The sequence below is a fragment of the Rattus rattus genome, chromosome 1, assembly GCF_011064425.1.
Source record: "Rattus rattus isolate New Zealand chromosome 1, Rrattus_CSIRO_v1, whole genome shotgun sequence".
Taxonomy (NCBI): domain Eukaryota; kingdom Metazoa; phylum Chordata; class Mammalia; order Rodentia; family Muridae; genus Rattus; species Rattus rattus.
In genome coordinates, this window is record NC_046154.1 from 194,570,456 (window position 1) to 194,588,910 (window position 18,455).

The 18,455-nt window shown below is 47.4% G+C and overlaps 1 protein-coding gene across 1 annotated transcript in view; it reads right to left on the minus strand.

Annotated features, from left to right (window-relative positions):
- Positions 1-283: 283 nt before the first annotated feature.
- Positions 284-18,455, minus strand: part of Kcnmb4 (potassium calcium-activated channel subfamily M regulatory beta subunit 4) — a 55,226-nt gene continuing 37,054 nt past the window's right edge. The window contains exon 3 of the mRNA XM_032912632.1: positions 284-823. Within this exon, the coding sequence (XP_032768523.1) occupies positions 655-823 (169 nt within the window). The 3' untranslated portion in view covers positions 284-654. The remainder of the gene's footprint in view (positions 824-18,455) is intronic.

Sequence of the window (18,455 nt, forward strand, 5' to 3'; positions counted from 1 at the left end):
CTTCAGAAACATGTCCCTCTCTCACGAAGTCATCAGGCCAGAAACACAAGGGCAGGCGGAGGGGAATATTTTCTCAGTCTTTGAAGGAAAGAGACAGACGTGGCTGCAGGATGAGCTACCCCTGTAGAATTCCTTTTCAAGGAGGAGTCAAGATACTGTACGTGCTCCAAGGGTTATGTCTTAAGGTCACCCTCAAGTAAGGCTTTAATCTAGCAGAATCGAGTGAAAACCCTCCACCACCACCCCCTCTCAATGCCCCAATGATCTAAGCATGGAAAGAAAATAGAGAAGAACACAGAGCACTGTCTTTTAATATTTGTGAGGAGCATAAGTCATAACGGTTTGTATACTACACTATACAAATAATAGACTGTAACTTTCCAAGGGAAACCGACTTCTCTGAGGGTTTCCTAAACAGTCACTCCATAGAGCTAAGAGCTTGACCCTTTAGCCATGGCTACAGCACACGGGATACAAGCAACAAGTCCCCCAGTCTTCCAGCTGTGCCTGCTTCTGCTGCCGTTGAGGGAGGGGCCTCTTGGAGGCCTTTGGTGGCCCCTTCCATCTCCTGCGCCACCAAATGTGGGCTCTGCAGGGTAGGCGAGTGCCCATGAGGCAGCCTCTGGTCTTGGCTTCCCACAATCCTCCTCCCCGTTAAGAGAACTTGCGTTTCTTCATGGCTTCTGCCTTGACTGCCAGGCTCTTGGCACAGATGGTGAGGACCACGATGAGGACGCCCACCACAAACGCCACCACCGGCCAGAGGAAGCAGTGCAGGAGGACAATCTCGTCATGTGTGCGCTGCAGGAGAACGTCCTCTGGTCTGCAAGAGAGTGGAGGACAGGAAAGGAAGACCAGTCAGTCTCTCAGCCCAGCACACTATACACCCTGCAGGCAAGTGCTCTCTGATCCCGGGGGAGTAATCACCCGTGAGAGTGACGACTCTGATTGCAGACACCACGCCAGTCTGCTCCAAACCCATTTCCGAAAGCTGTGAGCTCTCGAATCAAGTCATTGATGCAAATTTGCACATCACTTATTATATCATTTGCATGCTGCAAAATGTCAGAAGTGTAGCGTCCTTTTGCTGTTGTTTTCCTGCATCCTGAATGGCTTCCCCTTTCCTTCCTTATCCTTTAATCCCACTGGCCAATGGGCTTGGATGAGGCTAATGTTACCGATGGGTGGGCATTCTCCAACAAACCTAAACTCCACCTGTTATCTTCAAGACCTGGGCTACCACTCATTTAAGTTTGGATCTTTTCCCCTCTCCTGTAAGACACCACAGAAATGTGGCGTTACCGTGGTGGTCTGTCATTCTGCACCCATCTGTTGTTAACATCTTGCTGCTGCTGAAGAGCCTGCCTGCGTGGTGGCCTTATTATCCATGTGAAGTTTCAAGAGACTGTATGCCCGGGTCTGAAGGAGTAGCAGTCAAGGCCCCAGAATAATCCAGGCACAAGACAATCAGAGTCACGTCCAGAGACCTTGCAATCTGCTAGGCCAGCAGTGAGTGCCACAGCTCTCTCCCCAGTTACAACTGCCCACGGCTGGCAGATGACCCAAGTCGTGCAAGAGAAGGTCCAACCCGTCTCTCAGGATGCTCTTTCTGGAAAACCCTACTCTACACTCTTAAAGCTCTTGATACTTCGAAGAGGAGTTCTATTTTCTTCATCATCAAGGTCAGATGTGCAGCAACATGAAAACACTTGGCACCAAGGAACCATGCACTGGAAACTGATGGTGTGAAAAACAAAAGAAAGGGGCCTGGGGTTCTTATTGCTATAGTAACTGCATGTGTGATTTGCATAAGCAATGTGGTTCTTATAACTAATTCCCCGGTGAAATGCTTCTTTTGTATTCTTTCTCCGGTCGTTACTTAGGATGGTACTGAATGCCATTATCACAACATGGAACAAACAAGCCAGTGAAACGGCTCCTACGAGGGAGGCTGGGACCACCGCACACAGAGCACAGGCTGGAGAAAAGGAGGAAACGGGCAGGAGAGAAGAAAGCAACTGGAAACTGTTGGATCCATAAGCTTGTTTTCCTCAGAAACTTTCTAGAATTCCATCTCCTGGTTCCTGGGCAACCCTTATGTTTTAGAGCTTTAAGTGACAAAATAAAATGACTCATTTGAGCTGAATTTGAACCACTTCAGCAAATCCTTCTTTAGAGGTAGGGAAAAAAATGTTATCATACACATTTTCTTAAAAACTATGCATGTCTCATTCTACTTAAGACAGCTCTAACGTGCTCCACAATCTCCTTGGATAGGAAAAACAAATTTCGCGGGTCACTGGTCACTTGGTTACATGATTTACTGAGATCACTTAAATTTACTGAGATCACTTTAAATTGCTTCTTCTGGCCTAAGTTTCACTCATTACAGCTGGGCTTACAGTACCTTAACTGAAGGCACTCTCCTGCCTCAGTTTATCTCTTTCCTCCAGGTTGACTGGCCCCAAACTCTTTGGCTTAGAATTCATTTTCCTCCTGGCAGTTATGTGGTGGAACTGAAGAGGAACTCTGTAGAGGGATTTCCATTCAGAACATGGCTGCCCTGGCATGAGATCACCTCCAAAGACCTTCTAGGTCTGTGTGATCCAACTGGAGTACAGACACACCTTTAATCCCAGGAGACAGAGGCAAACAGATCTCTGAGTCTAAGGCCATCTGTGTATAAAGCAAGTTTCTGGTAAAGAAAAGCTTAGGTCGAGGTGTGTGTCTTTAATCCCAAACAAGGAAGGTAAAGTCAGTTTGTAGAAGGAAGCACCGTGTTTGAAAGTGGTGTCTAATTGAGTGGCAGACAAAGTGATGAATCAGAGAGAGATTTGACAGAATGGGTAATGCCCAACTCTCACAAGAAGAGAGCAGAAAGGGAAGCTACTTAAGGGGGAGACAGACAGTACAGGAGGAGAGAGTACAGTACAGGAGTAGAGCAGAGTTTGTGGAGAGCAGCACAGTAGAGTTGAGAGGGGGAGTGGAGCAGCACAGTGAGGGAGAAGGAGGCAGTTTTACTGAGATAGACCAAAGAGAGAACAAGCTAGCACAGGTAAAGACAAAACGAACCAGAGAATGAGAAGGCACCAGAATATTAGAAAAGGTTGCTGGAGTTAGTTTGAAGCCAAGTCGAGCAATTCAGAGGCCTAGAGAAAAGCCAGATTGAACCAGTCAGCTTGGAGAGGCATTTGAACCAGAACAGCTGAGTTGAAGCAGCCAGGCAGAGTTCAGAAAGAGCTAGACAGGGTGAGCTTATTCAGCAGTGAGCCTCAGAGGCTGAAAACATTCTAGACCTAAATTATATTGTACAGAGGCTGGAAACTTCCAGGACTAGGCTTCGGTGAGCAGACAGAGGCAGTAAGCCCCCAAGACAACAATTACAACAGGAGAATAAATTACTTTTACAGAACTCTTAAAATGAGAGACAAAAAAAAAATAAAAATAAAAAAAGGCATGATTACTCTGTGCCTGAGGACCTTTGAAGAAGCAAGGAAGAAGGTCCTTTCGGAGGGTACGTGAATTGTCATGGCAAACATGGCCATAAGTATCATAAAAGAGGAACCTTGGGAAACACCCGAGTGCGGCTACGAAAGAACGCTGTGGTGGTGATGACATCACCTTTGTTGTCTCACTGTTCCTACTTCCTGAGCACATGCTACCTGCCAGGTACTATGGCGGGGCCACATCATCCTCTTTCATCCTGTTGGAAAGGGAGCAGTGGAAGGTGTTAGTTTGCCTAAACTCACACAATCTAAAGTGATGGCATCATGATTGGAAACCACATCTGTGTGACTCTTTTTTAAGCTGTGTTATTTACCTTTAAGCCAGCTCTTCTCAGACTAGATCCATGTGGGACTTATCTCAAGCCTTTGCTCAGCTTTCTCAGGGACCCCAGAAGTCTTCTAGGGACTCTGGAGGGTAAATCCATTTATAAGTGCGCAAGAAGCATGCAGAAGTCTAGTAATGAGAGAATGTAGATTGTACCACATTAACACACACACACACACAGAGAGAGAGAGAGAGAGAGAGAGAGAGAGAGAGAGAGAGAGAGAGAGAGAGAGAGAGGGACAGAGAGAGAGAGACAGAGACAGAGTCAGACAGAGACAGACAGACAGACAGCAAGGCCAGAGGCTAAGACTTGGAAATTCAGACCACAGTGTGGAATTTGCCATTGGAGGACCTTGGTTCGAATTGACAGCAGGATGCCCTCTAGGCTAGCCTTAATGCTAATCAAATGAGATAAAAAACAAAATAAAACAAAAAACACAGTTTGGGGGTAGATCATCTTAAATATAGAAAATATTTAGTTGACTTTGTCTCATCAACTAGAGAAGGTTATGGTACCTGTCCTGTTGGCCAGGGAGAATTATCAAATTCTCAACAGGAAGTGGGGCATCTCAGTTGGTAAAGTGCCCCAGATCCTGTGTAAAAGCTGGACTTGTGTTGAATTAGCAGGCTGAAGGTGGAGGCAAGTGGATTCCCGGTCTCACTGGCCTGTCAGTGGGTTCTGACTTCAGTAAGAGACTCGGTCCCCAAAGACAAGACACAAGTCTTTAATCCTAGCACCCTGGGAGCAGAGCCAGGGCTATCTCTGTGAGTTTGAGGCCAGCCTCACATTATGACTTTCAGAGGAAGCAACAAGGTAACCAGCAATAGTGGAAGACACCTGACAGCAACATGAACGCGCGTGCGCACGCGCGCGCACACACACACACACATACACACACACATACACACACACACACACACACACACACACACACACGTGCTCATGTACCCACATGCACAGACACATACACCTGACCCATGCACACATACCACACCTTAAATGGCATTGTAATTTATGAATGTGATATTATGGACACTTTACCAACCAAGAGACAAGATGACCCACTTGAAAAAGCTCTCTCTGTGAGATCCTCCAGGGAACAGAAACCATACAAGATTGTCAGGAGTCCTCCTCATTCCCCTGAGCACAGGATTGTTCTTATGCTACTATGTTAAAATTTTGACCCACTTTAGCAAGACAATAAGACTTCCTTCTGCCAGACTAAGCTCCTCTCACCTTGCCTTGTCCATCTTGTACATTGGGAGTTGATCTTAATATATTCTCCCACCCATTGTCCTCACCTTGGGTACTGGGTGTTGAACCTATGGCCTTGCAAGGTCATGTGCACACTCTATTCTTACACAGAATGCATCGCCAAACCCCAGTCCTCTCAAGTCATGGAAGGGGTACAACATTTCATATTTTGCATTTATTTATTATAAACTACCAAGCCTTATTCATGACATCTTCGCTTACACTTTTGGGGAAGGTTTCACTACTTTGGTCAAGGTAATCCCACAAGCATGACTGCAGCCCCCAATGCTAGGCCAAAGGACACCAAGAACGTTGACTTAATCGCCTGAGCGTTTCTGAGCAGGGGCGGCCTAGGGTTGCTTTAAATCCTATTTATTATTTATGACGTGGCCTGGTTTCACAAAGAGCCTGAAATGGATAATACAAACAGGACATTTGAATAAAATCAAATCCTTAGCCTGACAGTAAAGAATAAGAGCAGTATAATTAGGAAAGGGGAAAAGGGGAAACCTCACTAAGATAAGCCCCATGTTTAGTTTAAATAAAACTCAGCGTCTCGGTACCCACGAGTGGTGGGGAAGGAAATGCTGGTTACTCAACTACCACAAGGAAAACAAGAGAGTTTTAGTGTCTTGTTAGGGCTAACCTAGAAGGAAAAAGATACTTTGTGTGTACATTTACCTAAATGTAAGGTATGTGCCACATTGTTGAGAGACTGGGATAGCAGTGTCTCAAAGCTAAGGAGGAAAATCACTTGAGGGTCTCTTACCATACTGAACCCAAGGTCCCCGGCCTGCAGGACTGAGTCTCACTGTAGTAATGATTAGGGTTTATCCCGTCCAAGGGCAACCCAAAGAATGCTTTCACAATACCAGGTCAAGGAGAGGAAAACCCACCAGGAAAGCCACCCTCCTGAGCTTTCACAGCTCAACTTAACCTGCGTGGGGGTGGTTTTTATGAAATAGTCTTATAAAATTGTTTATGTAAGCCTTAAACAGATACACAATAAAATAGCGCCAGTGAGCGGGACTGGAGAAATAGCACCGCTGCCTTGCAAGCTCTGGGACCTGAGTTTGATTCCTAGAATCCATGTAAGACATGCTGGTCGTGGCTGCCTGTGCTTGTAATCCCAGCACTGGGAAGGGCCAATGCAGGCAGAGAACTCCAGGCCAGTGCAAGATCTGTGTCAAGAGGCAAAAAGAAAAAGGGGGGTGGTGTGATGGTTTATGTATGCTTGGCCCAGGGAGTGGCACTATTAGCAGGTTTGGCCTTGTTGAAAGAGTGTGGCCTTGTTGAAGGAGGTGTGGCCTTGTTGAAGTAGGTGTGGCCTTGTTGAAGGAGGTGTGGCCTTGTTGAAGTAGGTGTGTCTCTGTGGGTGTGGGCTTAAGACCCTCACCCTAGCTGCCTGGAAGTCAGTCTTCCACTAGCAGCCTTCAGATGAAGATGGAGAACTCTTAGTTCCTCCTGCACCATGACTGCATGGATGCTGCCATGCTTCTGCCTTGATGATAATGGACTGAACCTCTGAACCTGTGAGCCAGCTCCAATTAAAAGTTGTCTGGATAACAGTTGCTTTGGTCATGGCGTCTGTTCACAGCAGTAAGACCCTAAGACAGGTGGTTTCTGAAGAACGACACCTGAGGTTAGTTAACCTTTGGCCTCCACACATAGCACTCATGAGCACATGCAGGCCACGGAAAGCTTTACTGTGGTTAGACAATGGCTCTCCACACCTACACACAAAGTGCCTGGGGCAATTCTTTTTAGAGAGGAAAGATTTGTTTGGGTCTGCGCTGAGGAACAGCATCATGCTGGCAACACAGGGCAAAGAAACTGCTCTCCAGAGGAAACATGGGAGAGGCAGACAAGGGTCCTTCCTGTAGCCTGCTTCGAACTCACGACCTCAGCGACCTAAAGCCCTTCAGATAGGTTCCATTCTCCAGGAGCAAGCATGCTGGCCAGTACAAGGGCCACCCGGGTCTTTCAGAACCCAAACAGTAGAGGGGTGTTATTGAATATTTTGGCTTTTAGCAATATCATATGCTGTGGCCCTTCTGGAAGGAGACTGAATTAAAAACTACTCGGTGAAAATTCCGGATTTAATTTGTTGATTATTGATTTAAAAAAATAATATTTGAAGTCTTTTTCCCCCCTTTTACCAAAAGATACTAAAGATCGGCCAATAGAAACGCTGGGATCCAAGGGTACACAGTTGTAGATCTACAGGCATGGGTTCGATCTCTAACAAATATAAAAGACGTTGGATTTGAGTGTAGTGTAACCAAGCTGTCCTTGTTGAGAGGAGTCAGCGAGTTTGTCTGGTTGCTGGGGCAACAACCACGCCGCCTTGTCCAGAAGGTGGAAGAGCACACTCATCTTCCGTGTGACCGCAGGGGAGCAAGGAGACAGGGACCGCCCACGCGGGTCCTTTACAGAGAGCACTCCTTAGTCAGAGCTAAGTGAGGCCACACTTAGAGCGCTGGAGCTGGTTACCATAAGCTGAAGACATCTGAGATTAAACAGACAGGACAAACTCCTTCCAGAAATTTCTCTCATCCACATAACCACCCAACTTCTGGAAACTGAGGCTACCATAAACTTCTTCTCCGAGGGTTCCAGTCTTCACAGAAGACCTTTTGAGCTTGCAGAGGCAAACATCATCACAAGCTTCCCCTCTGAAGAGACGGTCTGTCCATCGCTGTAGCCTTTGCCTTGACCCCAATAAGTGTGTACGCTCCAAGTCTAGCCACTTTTTTGAGATCCTCTGCTTAAAAACGTATTTAATAACGCATGCCAAGTTTGTTTGTGCTTTCTCTCGCTGATGTATTATTTGTCAATTTCATTTACGTGAAGTTGACAGAGACTTTAAATCTGACCCAGGGTTTTTCCTCCTCTACACCGTTACCAGCTCATTTTGACTCGCATGGGCTTAGCAGTGATGCTGTGATACAGGTTTTAAAAGCCTCGGTGGTGGTTATCTCAAAAGCGTGGTCTTGCTCCCCGGGGTTCCTGTCTGTGGATAAAATGCTCATCACACATCTATAAATGTGAGTCACACCCTCTAGTCCTCCTCCGCTGTCCGTCCCAAGTCTACTGACAGTGACAATGTGGAGTGGCACAAGGCTACCTACTGTTTGTGGAAGAAGCTAAGTCAAATCCAAGCGCCCACTGTGTGATGAGAAAATCAGCATTGGACTGTGACAGGAGTAAAGGGGCCGCCATGTTGTTTTGTTGCAGCACAGGGTTGAGTGAATTATAAAGTAGAGAGAGTGTATTAGGCACACGCCGAAGGGAAGGCCTAAATGATCTTCGAGCACAGGACATTATTTTAAGAACATGAACTGGATATGAGTGACCATGATCTTGAGGTAAAATGTTCCATCTGCTCTTCTTAGCTTTCTTATCTCTAAAACGGGTGTGGCCATTACTTTTCTTATTATCGTGAAAAACTACCTGACGAAGATTAATTCGAGGAAAGCCAAAAGATTTATTTTGTCTCGCAGTTTAAGAGAGGGAGTCATCATGGTGGGGAAGACATTGGTGGCGGCTGATCACTTTGTGTCCTAGTCAGAAAGCAGGAGGCAATCAAACCCACTCCCTCTATTGAGACTCACCCCTAAAGGTTCTACAACCTTCTAAAGCAGTGGCCCATCAGCTAGAAATGGAGCGTTCAAATTCATGAGCTTGGGGCGGGGGTGGGGTCATTTCCTAATCAACCCACAATTGTGGGGTGATGGGATCTACTTTAAACCTGAGAACTAAATGAGATATAGAAGTGTCTCACTTCTGTTGATTCCGATGCTGAGCACATAGGGGGAGGCGGCTGTGAGAACGGTTGCCGCCATCCAGGGGAAAAAAATCACCACCACCAACAATAAATGCAAAAAAATTCCAGAATGGTGGCCATGTATTTTTTCCACCTGAATACTATAAGGACACAGTCACAGACAGCTCCTTTGCACAATTTCCTTTTGGTAGAGATGCCTTTGTTGCTCCTCATTCTCCTGTGTCAAGAAGATTTGAGCATCCCATCCTGCATGGTGGGCTAACAGGGAGCTGATCTGACAAACAGGACAGGTTTAGTAAGCAAAACGTATGTTTTAATTCTACCACACACATGTCCGGCAGAAGCAAGAAAAACGCCCCTAATGATGTTAGAATCTTCTAAGTAGGAACATCAATAGACGTTATGCACTCAACTTATCCTACAAGCATTGCTCCAGAGAACTAGATTATGCCGGGGACAGTCAGTCCCCAGCCTAGACATGGTCCATGTCAGGGTGTCTTGGCAGATTCTCTGAGAAGCCCAAGGGAGCTGCTGCAGCTCTGGGATCACACAGCGAGGTGCGTTTTAAGATTCTCTTCCTGCTGAGTGCTCAGTATTTTCCAAACATCCTGCCTGTCATCTCACACTGATTCTTAAAAGCCTTGACATCAGACACGTGTTATGTGTCTGTCTGGGAAGGCTCCTGTCTCCTCCGGGGTTGGGGTGGAGATGGGTGGGAGGGAAACAGGTATCACAATCAAGTAGAAAGATGGGTATGAATTTCTGACTTAAGGAAGGGAGGGAGGGAGGGAGGGAGGGAAGGAGGGAGGGAGGGAAGGAAGGAGGGAGGGAAGGAAGGAAGGAAATTAGCACCAGCTTCCATCTTTCCGCTTTCTAACTGCAGATGTGATGTGGCCAGCCACCTCCGCTCTTGCCATAGCCACTCTCACTCCCCGCCCCCAGCTTCTCCACCAAACCCTCAAACTGTGAGCCGAAATAAATCCTTCCTCCTCGAAGTTGCTTTTCTCACAGCATCAAGAAAGTAACAATGTGTCTTCTAGGTCCCTCCAACACCCGGAGCCTAGGAACTTAGAGCTCAAATCTTCCTGTTTCCGGTGCAGGGTCTGCTCAGCGTGACTGCACACACAAAGAAACAGCCACATTTCGTGTCGTTTCCCTAAGCTGAATCATGTTCTGAGCCCTCGCTTCAGGCAAAGAGGACACGGAATCGTCGCAGATCGCACACTTGCGACGTGGGTGTGAGAAACCGTTCCCAGGGAGAAGATGACAAACATGCTGACGAACCCAAAAATAAGCACACGAGCAGGGATTCCATTGGGCGCTCGGAGGGCTGGCAAGGGATCCAGCATTTTGGTTCTCAAGGAAGTGAGCAGGGTAAGGAATCCCCTCAAATGTCACTGTATCTACCTCCTTCCTGTCTGAACACAACTGGGCATACTGTGTGCAGTTGAAAGACGACATTTTTAAAGGAGGTCAAAGAAACACTTTCTTTCCCCATGATTCCTTAGGGGGGAAAACATGACGGAAAGGGCATCTTTTGTAGTAAGAGCTGAAGGTGGGGGGGAGGTAGAACAATGCAGGCTCAGCCACACCCGTGGGTTCTTCACAAAGTTTTGGACTCTGCAGCGTCTGCTCAGCTCCACTTGGCTGGTCTCCCTGGGGTTCCCGGACCTCGAAGAGCAGTACATCTTGCTAAGCTCAAAACGAGAGCTCAACAAATGTTAGTGGGGCGGCAACAGACTTCAAAGCGTGACTGAAACCACTGAGTTGCAGCTGAGCAAATCTGGTGGAGGGGAAGCAGGATCCTAGACTTCCAGGGGATTCGTTCAAAGGCCACATATATTTGTTGGAAACTGTAAATGCCATAGATGGATTTGCCTAATCAGTCATGTGTGTTTACTTGTGTTTTCACAGACTGTGCCAACTATTTTCAGATAATTTCCAAAACAAGTGATCATTTTTACTTTTCTGTTTGCCTTTCTGCTTTTTTTTCCTTTCAGGAGTGGGTATGCATATGCTCAAGTGCGTGGAGAGGCACAGACACACACACACACACACACACACACACACACACACGTGGGGGGTGTGGGCCAGAAGTCATCTCAGGGGCCATTTCTTGGGTACTATCCACATTTTCCAAGACAGGGCATACAGGCTACTTTTATGTCAATTTGACACGAGCTAAAGCCATCCGAGAGGAGAGAACTCAATTAAGAAACGCCTCCCTAAGATTGGGTTGTCGGCAAGCCTCTAGGGCATTTTCTTAATTGGTGATTCATGGGGCAGGGCACAAGCTATTGTGGGTGATTCCACCCCTGGGCTGATAGTTCTGGGTTCTATGAGAAAGCAGGCTGAGCAAGCCACGAGGAGCAAGCAAGAGGGCAGCATTCCTCCATGGTCTCTGCATCAGCTCCTGCTTCCACATTCCAGCCAGCCCTGCTCGAGTTCCTGCCCTGACTTCCTTCAGTGATGAACAGTGCTGTGGGAAGTGTAAGCTGACTAGGCCCTGTCTTCCTCTAGCTGCTTTGTTCATGGTGTTTCATCACAGCAATAGCAACCCTACCCAAGACACAGGGTCTCTCACTGGCATGGAACTTGTAGAGAGGATGGCTGGCTAGGGATGCCCGGGGATCTGCCTGTCTGCTCTTGCTTCCCCAGTGTTCGGACTAACAACATCTGTCACACAACAACAGAGGGCGGGGTGGTGGATTCTCCCCCACCCCCATAGGCATCCTTCTGAGAATCAAATTCAGATACTGACTGAGCCTAGCCCCCTCTCTGCTGGTTCACAAAATCCCTACCTAGTCCAACCTCGCCTGGTGTGTGTGACAGTTTCTGTTTTTCCAGGTGATCCTGCTGAAGTGCTTGCTCTCCCTCATCTGGTGGACCCACCCCCCCAAACCTCTCCTCCTGGGTACCTCCCCCCAGTCTGGCTGTGAATGGCTGCCACCCTGGAGCTGGATACCTGTGAAAGAAACCCAGGCAGGAGCACCACACGACTACCCAGGCTCATCCCACAGCAGTTCCCGCCATACTTTACTCAATTCATCACCATTGGTGCTAAGTCCAGTTCCCTATAATTAGATCCTCACAAAGAAAACCCACTCACTGTTCCCTTGCTTTTACACACCTTGCCCGTCGGTGCTGCATGATTACTTTGGCAACTATGGAAATAAGGTAAGTGTGTGCTTTTGTTTGCAGAAGGCCAAGTGAGTGTCTTTGATTCGGAAGCTTGAAGGAAGGGCTACCTCCTAGTTAATGCTATCACTTTACAAGATTCTCAACTGTGAGAAACCCTGGTTCGTTACAGTGTATGGGGCATGGAGCAGCTACTTTAAATGAAGTCGCCTCCCACTGCATGCAGGGAAAGTTAAAGAGGCTAGCATTTCTATCCAGGCTACCGATGATTCATGTGTTTGGATCCCTAGATTACGTTTATGTACTATGGGGCACACCCACCACAGGGCACACACACTATGGGGCACACACACTACAGGGCACATACACTATGGGGTGCACACTCTACAAGGAACACACACTATGGGGCACACATTACAGGGCACACACACTATGGGGCACATACACTACAGGGCACACATGCTACAGGGAACATACACTGCGGGGCACACAAATAGTAGTTTTACCCTTAATATTGTTGTCCTTTGTTGTGAAATTGTCTCATAGTTAAAATGCATTAAGCCGATAATAAAATACTTCTGACTTATACAATAAACTGGATTAGTTTTAAGGCTCTATTCCTACACAGTAAGTCACCCTTTAATATGTTGCTATAAAGAAAGCACTAATGAGAAGCATGCATAGCAATTAAAGTGGTGAGTTATAAGTAAGCCATAGCACCCCGTGTGCTAGCTGCTTAACTCCATCCCTGTAGCATACGATGCCCAATATTTAATAAAAATAATGTGTAAATAATTAACAGCAGACTGGTAATCAGAACACGGTAAAAAAGGATGAAATCCATAGAAGGCTTCTATTCAGTGAATGGTACATATTCCTAGTGAGATCCATTTTCTCTTCTCTTGCCATTGATCAGTATTAATATTGCAGATAGGGTCTCCTTCTTTACCCACAGCAATGATGACAACACGGAGCCTTAAAGCTATACATAACCCCAGACAGACCTGAAAACTTGTCATAGATTTCTAAATCTAAAGACATATCCTTGGGCATTTAACAAGGTTTTCTTGGGACTTGGTTCTCTTCCATTCAGCCACTTGACATTTGCTTAACACCTACGGCTGGCTGGCAGGCATCAAGACACCCCTGCTTGTTGGCTTGCCCATCAGCAGTCAATGTGAGGGCAGGAACACTCTGTCTACACACCCACTGCCAGGCACGACACTGGCACGTTGGTCTGAGGTGTTCTGTGGATGCTCGCTGTTGCTTCTGGCTAAAACCCATTTTCAGACAGGATGGACATTTGCACACAGTGCGTAGGTAATAAAAGAGGAGTGTTTGACTGTGCCTGGGGCGGGAGAGGAGATATCCTGTGAGCAGAGGCAAAAAGGCAGGAGGATAGGCTCTGGGGAAGGGACGCACCAAGAATTTATCAGGAGAGGAGGGTAGGCACACAGGAAGACTCAACAGTTCCAGGCTGGCATTTCTGATTTGTTCGCCGTCGGTAGTGACCACAGAAAAGTTTTTGCAGTAATGTTTCATTGGTTAGACTTCGAAGAGACCCTTGTGGTTTCCTCAGAACAGGCTAGGATCCTGGTCACCACTAGTGACTTCCTCAGGGAGGTTTGTACCTCCCTGATTCCTGGCAGAGATAGGTTGAATCCCTGGAAAACCCTTAGGGATGGCAGGAGCATTCCCAGTCTCCTAGGAGATCAGGGACCTCTCATGTAGCTACAGTCCTCCCCAAACCCCCAAGTAGAGAGGTTTGAGACAGATCAATCATGTAGGGCAATGCCCCAAGCCCCTCCTCCACAGTTGAGGGTGTGACCACAGGTCTGGTAGGCTCAAGACAGATCAATCACAGAAGCAGAACCACGCCTCCAAATATGTAGATGAGTTCTTCCCAAGCTCTCAGGCCAAACCAATAGAGTCCTGCTGTCAGACACTGGCCCATCCAAAAACTGTATTTAAAGAATCGTGTTCAGAAGGATTAAAGGTGTACAGGAATTATTCCATCGTCTGACAGCCTCTGTCATAAGAGCTGTGACACCGCTACTTGGGGAAGGGATCTGCTGTCCTGAAATTGTCACCAGAAACTCCCCTGCACCCCTTGCCGGCGGGCAGCCGAAGGGGCAGCGGCAGAAAGAAGGACTAGCAGTGGAGGCAGCGAAAGCTGTTCCCCCTCCCTACCCCAGTTCTCATCCCTTCATCCGAATCCACGCACCAAGCCAGGCCTGAGATCACCGTGGAACGCCCCAGGCGCCAGGCGCCAGAGCCCCACAGAGGTTGGCAGGAGAGACTCTGGAAACAGAGGGCAGAGGTTTGAAGCTGATCGCAAACATCAGGAGACCTAAACAGTGAGGACTCAAGGCTGATAGGGAAGTGTAAATGGAGGCCGGTGAGAGGCACGCCAGAGTTAGGTCGAGGGAATGGCCGTGCGGTATTCTATGGCTCAGCGGGATAACCGGCCTATGGTATGTTTTATGAAGAACTTGACGGCAGAAAGAAGCTCACGGGCTTTTAAGTGTGAGAGGAGGAGGGATCTGCACTGCTTGATTTGATTGGCGCCCACTGTACGAAGGAGCTGCCCTCTAGATCTGTGCCCTTATTCACCAACTGAAAAGGTTCGAACCCTGGCTGCCATCTTCCAGGGACCTGGTTCTGCCACGGAGAGGAGGGCAATGGCCACACGCCTGTGACACAACTGCAGAGTTGGGAGTTAACAGACGTGAGGCATATCAGCACTCTCTGACATGGAGGAAGCAGGTTGGACAGGTGCCACTCCGTACGAAACTGGTCCCAGTGGGTTTTACCATCTTTATCAAGTGGTGGGCTAAGGGAACTGAAGCGATTCTGACGTACAACCACGCTTGTATTTAGGGGCTGGAGAGTATCGAAGGGCTCAGCCTATAAAGTGCTTCGTCAAAGCACGAGAACTTGAGTTTGCTTCCCCGGAACCCTCACTTAAAGAGTCAGGCATGAGTCAGGCATACGTGGTGGTATTCATTTACATTCACAGTGCTGGGGAGTGGGGACAGAGAGATGCCCAGGGTTTCCTGGCCATTGAGAGATCACATCCGGGCTGGAGAGATGGCTCAGCGGTTAAGAGCACTGACTGCTCTTCCAGGGGTCCTGAGTTCAATTCCCAGCAACCACATGGTGGCTCACAACCATCTGTAATGAGATCTGATGCCTTCTTCTGGTGTGTCTGAAGATGGCTACAGTGTACACACATATAATAAATAAATAAATAAATAAATAAATAAATAAATAAATAAATAAATCTTTTAAAAAGATAGAGTGATATCACATCCCCCAAGAAAAGCTGGATGGTACTTGAGGAACAATACCTGACATTGTCCTCTGGCCTTCACATAAATGCACACACACATACTTGCACATATACCCTTACAGAGATGGAATACACACACACACACACACACACACACACACACACACACACACCTACCTGTTGGAATGTGAGAAATAACCAGTATAATAGGTACTAGAACCAAGTTTCAAAATGATCGTGAGAGTTAAATAATCCGTTAAAATCAATAATATATATTTATAGAAAAAATAATTACAGCTCTTGTATTTAAGGCCGGAATGTGAAGCTCACAAGTTTAGGAGTGGGGGATGTTCCTTTCCGAGAAGCACGGAAAGCCAGGATGCAGCTCAAGCATGGACGAAGCGTGTGCCTAGCACCCCAAGTCCCTGCTTTCATGTCTAGCACTGGGGGAGGGGCAGCATAGATTCAGCAGACACGGAAGGAAGAAGTCTTATCAGCTGTGTGTGAGTTGGCAGTGGTCACAGCTGCTCAGAGCATAGCCTACGGGATGCCCTGTCCTGGGCGCCATTTTGAGTCCAGTCAACGGTGATGATAGGAAGTTTCCGCTCGATGATGAGCAGCAGGCCAGCTCAGGACAGTACAAAGGGCATCCCGGGCGTGCTGCATCCAGACGGGCCGGAGAACTGCCACAGTGCAAAACACGAACCAGATCTACATAGCAAGGATGTGTTTCAGAACACAAACCAAACTGGAAAGAACAGAAAAGAGGGGGAGGGGAAGGGAAGGGGGAGAGGGAGGGGGACGGAGGAGGGAGGAGGCGGGGCAGAAGAAGCAGGGAGAGGAAGGCCAGGAGGAGGTGCAAGAGGAGAAGCAGCAGCACATCAGGAGGACCAAGGGGAGGGGCAAAGGGAGGTGGCAGAGTTGTAGTAGCAGCAGGGCAGTGGGAAGTTGCTCTAGCCTGCTGCTCCCCGAGTCTCCTGGGAGCCTCCGAATGGATCTTTCTGCCATGATACTCTCAGACAACAGTCTGCCTCCAGAGTGAGAGAGACTGCTGCACTAACCAAGCCGAATGTGTCTGACCTGTGGTAAAGCCACTGCCGTCAGCTGACACCACTGCAGAGAGTTAGTGACTCCCCAGGGCCCTCTCCTCAGGTTCCCGGTGACCTCATTTATTTGCTTAGTGGAGATGTGAAAACTCTCAAGGAACTATTAAAATAAAAAACAGGAGAGAAGTCCTTGACAACTAAAAATGTTTGATAGATGGGAGAGCCGTGCTGAAGAGAAAGAATACAGAAAAATGATGTGATGCACATTTCTTTCTTTCTTTTTTTTTTTTTTTTTTTTTTTTTTTTTTTTTCGGAGCTGGGGACCAACCCAGGGCCTTGCGGGGTTGCTAGGCAAGCGCTCTACCACTGAGCCAAATCCTCAACCCCGTGATACGCATTTCTTTATCAGAATTTGTCTTGCCTTCAATAGGAAATGTCCCCCATGGACTCATGTGTTTGAAAACTGGTACCTACCTGGCTACCTCCCTCCCCTCCTAGCCCCCTCTCTCTGTAGTCACGGTTGGCTTGAAAGTTGTTATGTGGACCAGGATGGCCTCAAGCTCAGATCTGCCTGCCTTTGCCTCTGCCTCCCAAGTTCTGGGATTAAAGGCAGGAACCACCGTGCCTAGCCTTTCTTGTGTTTCCCGGGTGCTATTTGGAAGGCTATAGAGATTTTACAGCTGGGGAGCATCATTGGAGGAAGAGGGGCATTAAGGGCGTACCCTGAGGTCTTAGAGCAACCCTTTTAGCAAACCTCTGTCTCCAAAAATATTTGCATCACCGTTCATCACAGTAGCAAAAATCGCAGTCGTGAATTGGCAATGAAAATAATTTTGTGGTTGGGGGTCACCGCAACACGTGGAACTGTGTTAAGGGTCACAGCGGTAGTACGGTTGAGAATCACTGTCTTACAGTCTGGCCCCATTCCTGGCTGCTCTCAACTTGGCTTCCTGACTTCCCACACAATTTACCAGCCCTCTAGCATCTGCCTCACTCCTGTTGACATGCCTTCCCCATCGTGATGAGGGGACCGTACCCCCTCAAACTAGAAACCAGAATAAACCCTTCCAACTCCTTAAGATACTTGCCCCTGACAGGCAATTGGTTTCAGCACACCCCCTCCCATTCTGTGAATCTCTGAGTCCACACACACCCTGCATAGGCCACAAACAGCGCCTGGCCCCATTGTATCTAATAGGAAACTGAGGTGAAAGCTCTTAGGTAAGTAGTCCAAGGTCACCCACTGAGGCGAGAGCACATCTATGCATAGAACTGAAGTCTCCTGACGCACAGCCCTGCCCTGCATTCCTGCATCTGATGGTGCTGCACTCTGTGACCTACTTGTCCTATGGTTCTTGTATTTTTCCTCCCCGATTCCCCTTAGGGCTCTCTTTGAAGGCTGCATAAAGCGTCTTAAACGAAAAGCGATTTGATAACATCACATTTGTGATTTTTGTTGCCACAATGATAAAAGCCGTTAGGAGATGACCTGGACTCGCCAGCAGAGAGACATTTCTGATTAAACGTCAGAAAATAGACTCTCGATTTCAGGTTTTTAAATAATGCACGGCGTTTAGATGTCAGACTAAGAAGGAATGCTGGCATGGATCCCACCCATACCCCACAGCCGGAGACAGCAAACACTACTTTTTTAACAGTACAGATTTGGAGACCAAACACAGCCCTCAATTCTGATGTAATCTCTCAATATGGAACTAGACACAAATGTACATGCGAAAGATTCGACTTGGGTAAGGTTCCAGATCCACTGTTCTGTTCATGATATGTCACTGAACTCGGCGTATAAAGAGAAAGCTAATATGATCATTTGAGAAGAAAAAAGAACTATGGAATCAAGCCCTCCTCCAACTGAAGATTAAAAAAATATATCTCACAGAAAATAGAAAACAACATTAGTAATGAGATTTTTAAACATAAGACAGTCACTATCTAATTTATCGGTTTATTCAGTAAAGGTGTCAGTTATGCAAGTCTTATGACCAGTGTTCAAGCTCCAGAACCTACAGAAGAAAGCCAGACATCGTGTTGCACATAGGTAATCCCAGGAGTCCTTGGTTGAGACAGGGGCAGGCCAGCTAGCCTGGG